The sequence below is a fragment of the Mercenaria mercenaria genome, chromosome 10, assembly GCF_021730395.1.
Source record: "Mercenaria mercenaria strain notata chromosome 10, MADL_Memer_1, whole genome shotgun sequence".
In the NCBI taxonomy this organism is placed as follows: Eukaryota; Metazoa; Mollusca; class Bivalvia; order Venerida; family Veneridae; genus Mercenaria; species Mercenaria mercenaria.
Genome location: NC_069370.1, coordinates 20,619,527 through 20,633,674, shown reverse-complemented (window position 1 = coordinate 20,633,674; position 14,148 = coordinate 20,619,527). Strand labels below are relative to the sequence as shown.

At 34.7% G+C, this 14,148-nt stretch overlaps 1 protein-coding gene across 1 annotated transcript; it reads left to right on the top strand.

Moving 5' to 3' along the window:
* The first annotated feature begins 462 nt into the window (after positions 1-462).
* LOC128559821 (heat shock 70 kDa protein 12B-like) lies at positions 463-13,700 on the top strand. Its single transcript, XM_053552457.1, has 5 exons — positions 463-535; positions 935-1,234; positions 5,808-6,029; positions 6,601-6,757; positions 10,891-13,700. The coding sequence occupies exons 1-5, from the start codon at positions 533-535 to the stop codon at positions 11,955-11,957; spliced, it is 1,749 nt and encodes a 582-aa protein (XP_053408432.1). The 5' UTR covers positions 463-532; the 3' UTR covers positions 11,958-13,700.
* Positions 13,701-14,148: the final 448 nt, after the last annotated feature.

The window sequence follows — 14,148 nt, the reverse complement described above, 5'->3', positions numbered from 1 at the left end:
AAAAACGAGCACTTCACATTTTGATTGTTTTTACTTTCACGGTTTCGAGTTTGAATTGTACGCACCTGTATAGACGTATCGGCGTATGCAAAGGTACACCCCTTCCCACCCAACAACCCAAAATTTATTTAAAATATTCTTAAGGTTTTTATTTACTTTTTGTTTTCATAATCCTTCCTCTTCGCAGTATATTTTATTAACGCTCCCTACCATAATTAAATCTATACAATTATTCTATTTTCACTTTATGTTTGAAACGAATTTTCGCAGTTTTCATTTTCAAATCATTCTATGAACAGTCTTAGTTGCAGCATCTCCAAATTTTCAGGAAAAAGCGTACTCGTCTGAAAATTTGAGTTAAAGAGTGCTTTATTTTATATACTTACAAACAAACAAACTATTACACTGTTTGATATCTCTTATCTTCGGCGACCTCGGTGTTTTTTCGTGCTAAAACGAAAGTAGTTGTAAATGGTTATATTACTTCCTCGTGTGATTCACGTACAAACAAGTTGGCGAAAAATATTACGAGATGGTGAGTAACTTTCTAGCTTTTAACCGACTTTAACACATCAGTAAAGAAGAAAGGAAACAAAACAAACCTAATGTTTGCGTACAGGTACCAATAACATGTTATATAACTAAATTGTATTTTCAAACGATACACTGCGTTTACATGTCATAACACGAACATTCATTGCAAATTTCTTTTTTAATTTTACTCTTAATATTCTAAACTTAAAACATGATCGTTATATCGAAATGTATTAAAAGTATAAAGTAAAGTAATAACTGATAATTTATTAATTAGATTAGTAAACAATATACATGTACATGAGGTTAGGTGTAAATTATAACTGTTGCATAATGTGTCGTATATAAAATATTTAAAACCAAAGGCACTATCAGTTTTTAAAGTCTTCATACATTTCAGCACGTGATTGTCGCGGCTATAGATTTTGGAACAACATATTCAGGCTGGGCATTTTCATTTCGAACTGATTATGAAAGAGATCCAACAAAAGCCGATGTTAAACATTGGCATTCCGGTACTGGAACTTTAGTAACAATCAAGACACCTACTTGTTTACTGGTAAAACCAGATGGAGTGACTTTTCAAGCGTTTGGTTATGATGCAGAAAATCAATACATGGAATTAGCAGATAAAGATGAGCACAAGAATTACTACTATTTTAGAAGGTTTAAAATGCTACTTTTCGGCGCACTTGGGAAGGTAATGATAATGTTGTGCAGAAATTAACATATATAAATACTTACTAAAAAAATGGTCAAACTCTGCTATTGATTTTTACATAGGAGTACATTGTAAGAAATGACTTTGTAGGACCCTCTCAAAACTTTCGTTGACACATGAGGTGCAAATTCCCTTGTTAAATAGCCTTTCAGACACAAAAAATACCATTTTTATATGGGTGTAGCCGATCCATTTTTTTTCTATTTCCATTCAAAGACAACTAACCTCAATTGTGCATGACATTTAGTGATGAAATTCCGACTAGTACTTACTTTACTATATCGCAAATTTCAGAATCAAATATAAAGCCAGGCAGATACAAAATACTTCAAATTGCACAAAAAACATTATATTTTAAGGTTGTAAAGATATTTTTATGAGTCAAGGCAACACATTTTTAACCAAACCGTTGATGTCTCATTGTATGTTACGGGTTTCCCTACACTTTTTTTTCAATCAATCTAAAGCCGGCTTTCAATAACAACATTTTACATACAAAGAATATAAGATATCAATGTACATGCATTTCAGCTATTGTAATTATAAAGTGAACACTTACCAAAGTAACAAATGTGTTATTTTTACTCTCATCAAAAACCCATACCATGCCACAGTGCCGTAGATTCAAGCATTTTTCCCATTGAAAGACAACAAAACATTTGAAAATGATCCAACTGTAAGCAGGGGGAGGTATAATCTTGCAAGGAATTGAGAATTGCTGTACTCTCAAATAAATGGCTGTCAACTATCTCCAGAATGCCATTTATAGGTTATTTTCACACACATTTTGATAATGGAAATGGTAAATACATATTTAAGAACACATTTTTGCAATTAAGAATCCCTGCCGAACTACTCTTGCATGAAAATAATATTGTATAGTCAAAAATACTTCACTGAAACAGTTAAAAGCAGAAATTTAAGAATTATAAACAATTGAAGGGAGATAATTCAATTCACTTCGGTTCACTTTTGGCATTTTTTTAACAACCTGAATAACAACGACACTGAAAATAAGTTATAAAACCTGTACATCATGCTAGAAAGCAAATAAAATATGTATAAACTTACACCCCATCCCCCGAATTTTTTTTTAAATGTCAAATACTTCTACTGCTCTTTCCAACAAGACAGCACACAATATACTACTGTTTGTCCTCAGAATGCCTATATAATGTAACTGAAGACTGGCCACTTGAACAATAAAATAACAATATTTTGTAATATAACTACCAACTGAACCACATAAACAACACATTTTACTGAATAAGTGATTCTAGAGCAATGTTTGTCTAGCTACTCAAATTTTATGTGACCTTTCATGTACTGTGGACAAAATATTGCGAGTAGCAAGCTTACAGATATTTTAATATTCTACTTTCAACGTTATTCCTGCTTCCAATTAAGCTTTTGAGCAACTGAATCAGTAAAAACATCTGAAATGAGTGAAACATTATCTCTGGTCACATAACAGGAGAAATACAAAAGACAAAAATGGCACGCGGAGACTTTCATTGCTTCAAGGAAAAGAAAAAAATAGATATATAATATTAAAGGTTGTAGGGGCAAAACATAAGTTAAGCCTGCCCATAACTATGTATTTTAGTACCTCTACATTTCTTCATCAATGTCAGTACATGGTTTTCTTACAATCTTGTTCAAAATCTTTATGAAACTATGACCGGTCAAGCATGTCCTGAGACCTAAATAAAAGATTTACAAGAAAATAACAATACATTCATCCAACACTCTACTGTACCCCTTAATGTCCTGCTCAATGAGAAAATTCTCACTGCAAGCAGACACCAAAAACTGGAAATATCACTTGGATCACATGAAAACACATATTTGAAATATTAATAATGCAAAGTTTGAGCACCTCTGGTCCTGATGTTGGCTAAAAGTATCCACTTACTTGTCTAAATTTGTTAAATTATTGTACTGAACAAGCTAGGAAGCTTTGATTCTGCTAAAAGCTCCAACAGAAGCATGTTAAATAGCAAACTCTGTTTTCTGTATCTGTCATTTCAGTTAATTCACAATTAAAATGAAACCCTCTTTAGTTCAGACTCTGCTATTGATTTTTCAATAGGAGTACATTGTAAGAAATGACTCTGTTGGACCCCCTCAAAACGTTCGTTGACACATGGGTTGCAATTTCCCTTGTCAAATAGCCTTTCAGACACACACAAAAAAATTGTATGGGCATAGCCAGGCAGATATAAAATACTTCAGATTGCACAGAAAACATTACCTTTTAAGGTTTTAAAGATATTTTCATGATTTAAGGCAACACATGTTTAACCAGTCAGCTAATGTCTCATTGAATGTTATGGGTTTCCCTATACTTTTTTTCGACCAATCCAAAAACGGCTTTCAAAAACAACATTTGACTATATAGCTAGGTACCTCTGTTCATATTGTTGTCCCGCTTCTTTAGATTTAGATTTTGGTTGCGTCCGTCCACCTGTCATCTATCAATGGATTCTTATTTTATCTGGCATAAATCTAAGATAAATCCAGACTCGTGGCTCCAAGATATGTCTCGTATCCTGTCTATAATAACCCCTACATCCAATGGATTTTAGAACTATTTGTGATGTTTCTCATTACGAAATAATCCTAATTAAGTTATTCATTAACAGATTTTGTGGACGGATGTTATTCCATGAAGAAAACAACAACGAAACGCCTGTGAAAAGTTAAGATTTTTTAAGCTAAAGCTAAACATCTAAACCAACTTTTTGACTGTGCAAGGTATTCGGATCAGCACATGTATAATCATATACTTTGTCTATGCATCACATAACCTTGAAAAAAAAGTACACATCTTATGATGACGAACTACAAACCACTAACTATGCTTATCAATAAGTCTATTAATACATCATTCTTTCTTTGAACATTCCCTTTTTAGCCCACCATCATCAGATGGTGGGGTATTCAAATCATACTGCGTCCGTGGTCCGTCGTCCTTCCGTCCGCCCGTTAACAATTTCTCGTTATCGCATCTTCTCAGAAACTACTGGGGGATTTTGACCAAACTTTGTCAGAATGATGTATTTATACCCTAGTTGTGTTCCCCTGAAAATCAGACTGGTTCAACAATTTTTGAGTGAGTTATGGCCCTTTGTTTATTTTTATAATTTACATAGATTTATATAGGGAAAAACTTTGAAAATCTTCTTGTCAAAAACCACAGGGCCTAGGGCTTTGATATTTAGTATATAGCATCATCTAGTGGCCCTCTACCAAGTTTTTTTTTAAATTATCTCTATCGGGTCAAATATGGCCCCGCCCTGGGGGTCACATGGTTTACATAGACTTATATAGGGAAAAAGTTTGAAAATCTTCTTGTCTAAAACCACAAAGCCTAGGGCTTTGATATTTGTAATGTAGCATTATCTAGTGGTTCTCTACCAAGTTTGTTCAAATTTTCCCATTAGGGTCAAACGTGGCCCCGCCCTGGGGGTCACATGGTTTATATAGACTTATATAGGGAAAAACTTTAAAAATCTTCTTGTCCATAACCTACAACATTCAAATTTGGACCACATGTATAGTTCTGAGTGGCTAGATGAACCTTGACATGAGTTGACCTTGATCTTGACCTAGTGACCTACTTTCACATTTCTGTAGCTACAACCTTCAAATTTGAACCACATGCATAAGTTTGTGTACCGTAATAAACTTTAACCTTGGCATTTACCTAGTGACCTACTTTCACATTTTTGAAGGTACAGGCTTCAAATTTGGACCACATGCATAGTTTTGTGTTCTGAAATCAAATTTGACATTGATTTTGACCTAGTGACCTACTTACACATTTCTCAAGCTACAGCCTTCAAATTTGGAACACATGCATAGTTTTGTGTACAGAAATGAAATTTGACCTAAATCTTGACCTAGTGACCTACTTTCACATTTCTGTAGCTACAGCCTTCAAATTTGGACCACATGCATAGATTTGTGTACCGAAATAAACTTTGACCTTGACATTAACATAGTGACCTACTTTCACATTTTTTAAGGTACCGGCTTCAAATTTGGACCACATGCATAGTTTTGTGTTCCGAAATGAAATTTGACATTGATTTTGACCAAGTGACCTACTTTCATATTTCTCAAGCTACAGCCTTCAAATTTTGACCACATGCATAGTTTTGTGTACCGAAATGAACTTTGACCTTGAGATTGACCTAGTGACCTACTTTAACATTTCTCAAGCTACAGGCTACAGAAATGAACTTTGACTTTGAAATTGATTTAATGACCTACTTTCACATTTCGCTACAGCTTTCAAATTTGGACCACATGCATGGACCACATGCACAGTTTTGTGTACCGAAATGAACTTTGACCTTGATTTTGACCTTGAGCTAGTCTTGAAATTTGGACATTAAAAAATAACTCAATGGTGGGCGCCAAGATCACTCTGTGATCTCTTGTATTGTTTTTTGACACTTTGTTCCTTCTTCGTTTCACAAACCATAACAGTGACATGTATAAAAGATATCTGGTATGCTTTATATTTTACAAAATTCTTTGAAAGCACCTTACGAAAGAAACAAAAGTTATGGATGAATTGGGAAAGGAACTTCTGGCTGTGGATGTGTTTGCAATGTCTATCAAGTTCATGGTCGACGATTTGATGGTTGTTGTTAATCAGCGCCTGACTGGGATAATAATGGAGACTGATATCCACTGGGTGCTCACGGTGCCAGCGATATGGTCCGATCCTGCAAAACAGTTTATGAGGCTTGCTGCAATAAAGGTATTCTCCGTATATAACAATACACTTTCTACTGCTTCATCAAAAACGTACTTATCTCTCGTTAAACTTAAAATGTTCATTAAACAAGAGCATCATGAATATAGATTTTTTTAACAAATATTCTTACCATCGCATTCAATAAATATGGTCATACATTCTTCAGGAAATTCAGTCACTGACGTTTAAATGGAAGTAGTAACTTTTCCAGTTTAAGATGATTTGTTATTATTAACGAGCGCTGTAGCGCTGTTTTAAAGTATGAGTATAGGGAAATGAGTGTATTACTTCAATCGTGAAGAAAATGTTTAAGAAGCGGCGAAAACATTTTGTAAACCAGTCCAATAAGTTTGGTCCCATTCTTATGCGCCGGATAAATGGAAACAAGTACATTTGGTTACTGAGCGTTGCATTATTTCAAGCTATTATTATGCCTATCTATGCAACTACTTTGAAATATCAAATAGTAACATGTAGTTAAATGCCAGACTATGTAATATGATTGAACAAGATAATATCCTATACTTTTGTGTTTCATATAATAATTTTTAACACTCACTTTTATTTCATGCAGGCTGGTATAGCTACAGAAAAACTGACTATAGTCCTTGAACCGGAAGCTGCCTCGTTATACTGTCGACATCTTCCTGTAGATACAACCGTTAGTGATGGTAGTTTGACGATATCCGAATTCCCGACGGGATCAAAGTACATAGTGATCGATGCTGGAGGTAAAACAAGGCCATAGTTGCTTAGTAAATGTTCAGAACTTTGCTTTTAGTTTCACTTGATCAAGAGAATGTAAATATGAGTCTGACCTCAATAGATCTGTTTCTGTTTTATCTAGTGGTTTGCAATCTTTATACATAAGAAATATAAAGTTTAATGATAAACTACAGAACAAATGCTGTGATTAGCAACCATCCGGTTTAAATAAGTTGTATGTTCCATAATGGTTTTAACCTTGGGGACTATAGATTTGCACTCCGTCTGTTTTGTATATAAGTTTATCCGTTCGTCTTTTTATCCTTGACGTCAGAGTCTTGAAGGTATGTAAACTATTTTAATGACATTTGGTGTGGTTATGGAGGACAGTGAGGAGATTACGCACGTTATTTTGTTTTGGTAATAGTATTACAATTCTTGTTGTTGTGAAATCAAAAAGAGGTCGATTATGTTAATCATATAATTACACCTAAATCATGAAAACTAGTTTGACGCAAGATGGAAGGCTGGTTAAAGAGGTCCTCTCACACGGAGATTTTAGTAGCTTTTTAAAGTCTGATAGTTACTATGACTTTAAAATGAGGAGAAAAACAAGGGATTTCAAAAAGCTACAGTAATAATTAAATATATATTTTTATATTACATCCACAATGTATTAATCGGCAATACAGGCAATACGGGTATTCAATAGAGAAAACAGATGAACTCGGATGCCGTTAACTTTAAAACGTATTTGATTATTATTATCCAATTCTGTTTTATGAAATAAGGTAATTTAACCCGTATACGGGATCTTCTGGAAAATCTTTTTGTTTGTAACATAAATCTAAACCTGTCGAAGCTTCATTCATTGACCAGAGGTTCAGGGTGGGCTATTGTGATTGGCCTGTGTCCGTATTCTGTCGTCCACTGTCCGTCGTCTGGCGTTAGCGTTTCGTCTTTTCGACTTTTCGACTTTTTCTCAGGAAGAGCTTGATGGATCATCACCAAATTTGGTCTGTAGCATCATTGTTAGGTCTTCTCCCAACTTTGTTCAACTGGTTCTACTTGACTGATTTTAGGGCCGCTAGAGCTTAAAAGAAAAAACAAACTTTTAACGACTTATTTTTATGAACCACATGATAGATCATCAACAAATTTAATCTGTAAAATCCTTGTATTGTCTTCTCTCAACTTTTGTTCAAATGATTACTCTTGAAATACAGAGCTAAAATACAAAAACACTTTTAAACCACTTTTTCTTATAACACCGCTTGATTAATCATCATTAAACTTGATCTGTAGTTTTCTTCTAAGATCCTCCCTCAAATTTATTCAAATAGTTACGCTTGACTCATTTTGGGCCGCTAAAAATAGAGACACCTTTAAACAACTTCTGCTCATGAAGCGCATGATGGATTATCACCAAATTTGGTCTGTAGCATCCTTGTAATGTCCCCTCCTCAATGTGTTCAAATGGTTTAGCTTGACTGCTTTTAGGGGCCACCAGAGCTAAATATAGAAACACCTAAAAAACGACTTCATCTCATGAACTGCATAATGGATCATTTTCAAATTTGGTCTGTAGCATCATTGTAATACTTTTCAAATGGTTTCGCTTGACTGATGTTAGGAGCCGCCAGAGATAAAAATAGAGATATCTTTAAATAAATTCTTCCATGAACTGCTTGATGGAATTTTACCAAAGTTGGTCTGTAGCATGCTACTCAGGTTTTCTCAAATATTTGTTCAAACGGCTCCGCTTGACTGATTTTAGGGGCCTCTAGAGCTAAAAATAGAGAAAAAACAACAACATTTAAACGACTTCTTCTGATGAACCGCTTGAACCGTCTGATAGATCATCATCAAACTTGGTCTGTAGTATTCTTGTGACGTCTTCACTCAAATGGTTCAGCTTGACTAATTTTAGAGGTAAAACTAAACAACCTTCAAACAACTGCTTCTCATGAGCTACTGGATAGATTGTCACCTAATCGGGTATGCATCATCTGTAAATATATTGATATTTCTGACCTCGGCAACAGATCAAAAAGGTGGCTTCCTAGAAGCATATACTTAAACGTGGAATGGAGTGGAGTGGCCTTTATCAGTGTAATAGGTCATAGAGCCATACACTAAAACCTGGAATGGACTGGAATATATTGTTTATTATAAAAGATTTTAATGACTGATGCCTCTTTTATTTTTTAAATAGAAAATATATATCTATTCTACACTGAGGAGTTTTAGTATATACTTTATGCTGACTATTCAGAATGTGATAGTTTTGTTGCAACATGTAATTCATACCAGTATAGCCTGGGACGCCGTTGATAATATTTGTGCTTTGTCAGAAGAATTCATACCTAATGTTTATACATTAAAGATGCCACTTAATTTGCACTAATTAGTGTTAATTGGCATTCATCGAGTTTCTGATATTATCAACGCCTGGGGAAATCTGAAGGAGTTTCCATGTCACTACTGATTATCGATTTTCTATAATTAGCCTAATTAACATGTGATCATATTTGCGTTTGTTTGAAACGAAAACGAGGCAACGAGGCCGAAAATTCGGCAATTTTCGTAGATTTCTAGGTCGACATTAATATAACATCTTTACAGCTATGACGCAAATTTTAGTTTAAACTTACATATTTTAAAGTTGTTAAAACTTGCTAGAAAAGCTTTTGGAGGTACAAACTGGAATTTTTCTCTAGCCCGGAAATGTTCGGAAACCTTCGGAAGTACACGATTCCGATCTGTCTTTTCCGTGATAATTCCGTTTCTATTTTTAGCCATGGATTATTGCTTTTAGAAGTTATCGTTCTTTATTAAACACCCGCATATTTCGGGTGTAATGTAGGTGGCGCTGCGATCGGAAAACAGGTTTCCCCAGGCTGTCAATTTGCAGGTAAATAAAAGGTTAGAAATTGTCAGACTGGATTCCCAGGCTAATACCAGTAATGAAAGTGTGTTTTAGTGATACATTTCTGAATTGGCATCTTCAAGGAAACGGAACTTATAAGTCCTGATTTCCTGTCTTGGTAATATTTTTGCGCATTTCAGCACCTTTCTTTCATAAACACAATTACTCAAATATATACTCATGGTCAGGTGAGCGATTTAGGGCCACTATGGCCCTGTTGTTTAACTATCTCCCTTTATTTGACTTACTCATAAAACTCGCCCAGATCATAACTCCAAAGCGAAAGTGCATTGTAAAAGGAACATAACTAAACTTTGCTTACTTTTGAATTATCTCCTTTTATCAAAAATACTTACCCCAGGCATAAATCTTCAGTATTGAAGGGCTTTTATTCGAACTGAATAAAAAGATGTTGAGAAGACGTGTATTGCACAAGAACCATAATTTGCCTTGCTTACGTTTAGAATTCCCCCATTTATTCAATTTACTCATTGCACTCTAGTTCTGAGCAAAACTGAAAAAGGGATTCTGTTATAGCATCACACAATCGCAGTGACCATTTAGAGATGACATAGTGCACAAGAACCATAATTCTATTTTGTTTACCTTTTGAATTATCTCCCTTTATTTAATTCACTTGTCTAAGACATAACTCTAAAGTGCTGAAGGATTTTGTAGAAATTGCTTACATAGATAGAGGACATTGTTGGGAAGTACATTGTGCAAGAACTATACATCTACAATGCTTATACATGTATTTTGAATAATCTACCTTTATTTTACCCATAAAACTTCGAGAAAGGGATTTTACTGAAACTTTTCACAATTGCAGTGGACATTGAGAGGAAGTGCAGTAACTAGAACCATATCTATACTTTTCTTACTTCTTGAATTATCTATATTTAGTAAATTTACTTGCAATTTTGGAAAGGAACCATTAAAATTTTACGATCATGGTAAGAACAGTTGTGTATAAATTATTGCATACATATTGAACACAGTAGTTCTTGATAACTGACTAATATGCATATAATTCTTTATTTGAAAATATTACCTTTCCTTGGCCACCTTTTACATGAAACATTTGCTTTGGCGAGGGGATGGTTATGTCCAACATGTCTCTTGTTCAAGGGAGAAAACAGAGATAGATCTTTGACTGCATACGCTGTAGGGGACAGTGTACATATTGCTGTTCATCAATCAAGCACTTTGTTTATATAACTTTTACAGGGGGAACGATTGAAATCACGGTCCATGAAGTTCAAAGTCAATATACCTTACGAGAAGTCAGAGCTGCAAATGGAGGCGACTGGGGAGGAATCATTGTAGATAAAGCATTTGAAAACTTTCTCATTGAGCTAGTTGGCGAAACTGTGTTTAATTATTTTAAACATTTGGAAACGGTGGATTGGCTTCATCTTAGTCGAGAGTTTGAATTAAAAAAACAAGCAGCTGGAACACTATCGGAGGGAAACGTAATTATGCATTTTCCTGTGTCGCTTATTGATTTATTTGAGACGGAAAAGGAGAGAAAAATGAGTATCAAAGATACAATAGTAGCTTCAAAATATGGTAAAACTGTAGAGCTTAAAAGAGACAAGTTGAAAATATCACATTCTACAGTAGATAAGTTATTTGAAGTCTCAATACAGCAAATAGTTAAGCACGTTCAAAAATTGATGAATGATGAAAGAATGGCAGACATCAAAGCCGTACTCATGGTTGGTGGATACTCAGAGTCTCCTTTATTGCAACATGCAATCAAATCAGCACTTCCAGGAATCCATATTGTGATTCCACAAGAGGCATTATCCGCTGTGTTGAGGGGAGCCTTGATTTTTGGTCACAACCCAATGACAATAACCGAGAGGGTACTTAAGTATACATATGGTGTAGATAAGTACAAGCCATTTGTAAAGGGAAAACATCAAAAAAGCAAACGTAGAATGACTGATGTAGGTGACCGCTGTAACGACATTTTTGACAAACTAATTGAAAAGGGGTTGAGAGTGACGCCCGGCGAAACACAAGTTAAAAGAGAATATTGCACTGTTTACAAGAAACAAACCAGTATGTGTTTTTGTATTTTCATTTCTGAAGAGAAAAACCCTACATATGTAGATGACAAAGGATGCACCAAAATCGGAACAATCCGAATAAAATTTGAAAAACCAGACGATTTACCCGGACGTAAAGTCAATTTAACAATGTTACTTGGTGGCACAGAAATCATTGTAGAATTAGAGGATGAAAAGACTGGAAACAAAGTAATAAATACAGCGGAGTTTTGGGGCTGAATGACAATTGATCAGAGACAATAATAAAACTTATATTATTTTTGAATGACATGTAGATGTCAATTTCGTCATTAATTCTATGTGTACCTTATTATATATTGAAGTTTCGAATGTATTGATTCACAACTTTTACAGCTTGCATTAGAAAGTGATTATACGTTAGTCACTTAATAGCTTTTTAATACATGACCATGCTTCATACATGTACTAGTATACATTATAAATCGTTGTATAGATGATACAAATCTTCGTGACTTTAAATTAGTTTTAGTTTGCAAAGAAATATTTGAGTATTAGTAAATTTTGCCAGTTTTCTCAAGACACTGTGTCTACCTGAATTATTCTTTAGTAAAACTTTTTTCAAAACTTAGGTAGTAGTTGTAACTGAAAGAAACAAAATATGACATTTTATGTTAAATGTTTGAATTTGGAATTTTATAAGAATACGTAACGAGAGAGAGACAGAGAGAGACAGAGAGAGAGAGAGAGAGGGGGAGACAGAGAGGGAGGGGGGATTTGAAATGTAACTGAAAGAAACAAAATATGACATTTTATGTTAAATTTTATAAGAATACGTACATGTAACGAGAGAGAGAGAGAGAGAGAGAGAGAGAGAGAGAGAGGGTGGGGATTTGAAATTTAAATATAGTGTGATGATTAAAGGGTTTTGATAATTTGAATGGAATAGTAACATTATTAATAAGGACGATAATTAAAAAAATCATATAATCTTGGATTAAAGACTTAATTATGTATGATCTTTGCTTATTTGCATTGATATTTTAGTTTTTTGTTATTAACAATAATGCCAAGAAAAAAAATTATTTCCACTATCCCGACCTTATTTTTTACCGCCGACACCAAAGTTTTTATTGAACAAAATATTTCAGTTTTCATGTATATTGACAAAAGGGGCCTCTGACCAACAGTTTTGTTGCTTACTTCGAATCTGTTGCACCTCCACACACCTCTGTGGGTTTGTCTGCCCATGCCTGAAATAATGCCCGAAGAGACACCTTGGGTCATCCTTCACTACTAAAGAATGAAGTATTTGTGTTACGCAAATGTTTGGCCCTAATTTTCTATTTTCAAAATAAAAACAAGGAAGAATATCCAACAGGGAAAGCCACGTTCTAAAAACGCAGCCTCCCCAAACGCAAACCCAGCACGCGGACGCGCACACGATCAACACACACACACACACACACCACACACACACAAAGCAAACACACAAGGACAAAACAAACAAATAAAGGAACACAGTGGGGCACCGCCTTGGAACGGTCAGTGGCAAAACCACCACTGGGGAGCTTAAACCGGTTTATGGTGTACCTAACCTCACTCTTAACCCCACCATATTCCAAAGTCACAGGACAGTGTAAATAAAAGTTATCCCCGCCAGGTGAGACCCTAACATACGCAAAGGCAACAGAATGCATGTAATGTAAAACACTAAAATGCACTTGTATATTTGTATTGTTAACGTTTTTAATGTCACCATTTCGATAACTTTTGTTTCAATAAATATAATATATGTAGTATCAGTATTGGGCAGTCGGGACAAAACTGCCAAATAGACCGTAAACACGCACTTGATCTCGATGTCTATTATTTGTAAGGTAATTTCAAAGGACATTAAACTTAACATACTAAACAAAGATGGTACGATTAAGGTTCTAACTAAAATTTCTATAAATTGTTACAATTTAATTGTTTTTGTGAACAAGAAAATACCGAACATATCCGAGACAAATAATAAAAGTTTTCTGAAAAAAAAAAATGCTCTGTTTGTTTGTTTGTTTGTTTTAGGTTTAACGCCGTTTTTCAACAATATTTCAGTCATAACGGCGGGCAGTTAACCTAACCAGTGTTCCTGGATTCTGTACCAGTACAAACCTGTTCTCCGCAAGTAACTGCCAACTTCCCCACATGAATTATCAGAGGTGGAGGACGAATGATTTCAGACACAATGTCTTTTTTCAAATCGTAACGGAGAACATACGCCACGCCCGGGGACCAATGCTCTCTACTGAGTTCAGCGGGCGGGAGTATCTGTTATTTTACTATACATACAAAATAAAAAAAATACAAGAAACGTTTCTTGTAATTTCCTGTTTAAAAATACCATAACTGTTAGATATGAGAAGCATAGCTATGAACCTAATAGCGATGCTGCGAGTATGTGGTATGT

Excerpts from the sequence above, each read along its gene's own strand:
- LOC128559821 (XM_053552457.1), top strand. Across the intron at positions 6,030-6,600 it reads TGAGGCTTGCTGCAATAAAG|GCTGGTATAGCTACAGAAAA; the intron begins GTATTCTCCGTA and ends TATTTCATGCAG. Across the intron at positions 6,758-10,890 it reads CATAGTGATCGATGCTGGAG|GGGGAACGATTGAAATCACG; the intron begins GTAAAACAAGGC and ends TAACTTTTACAG.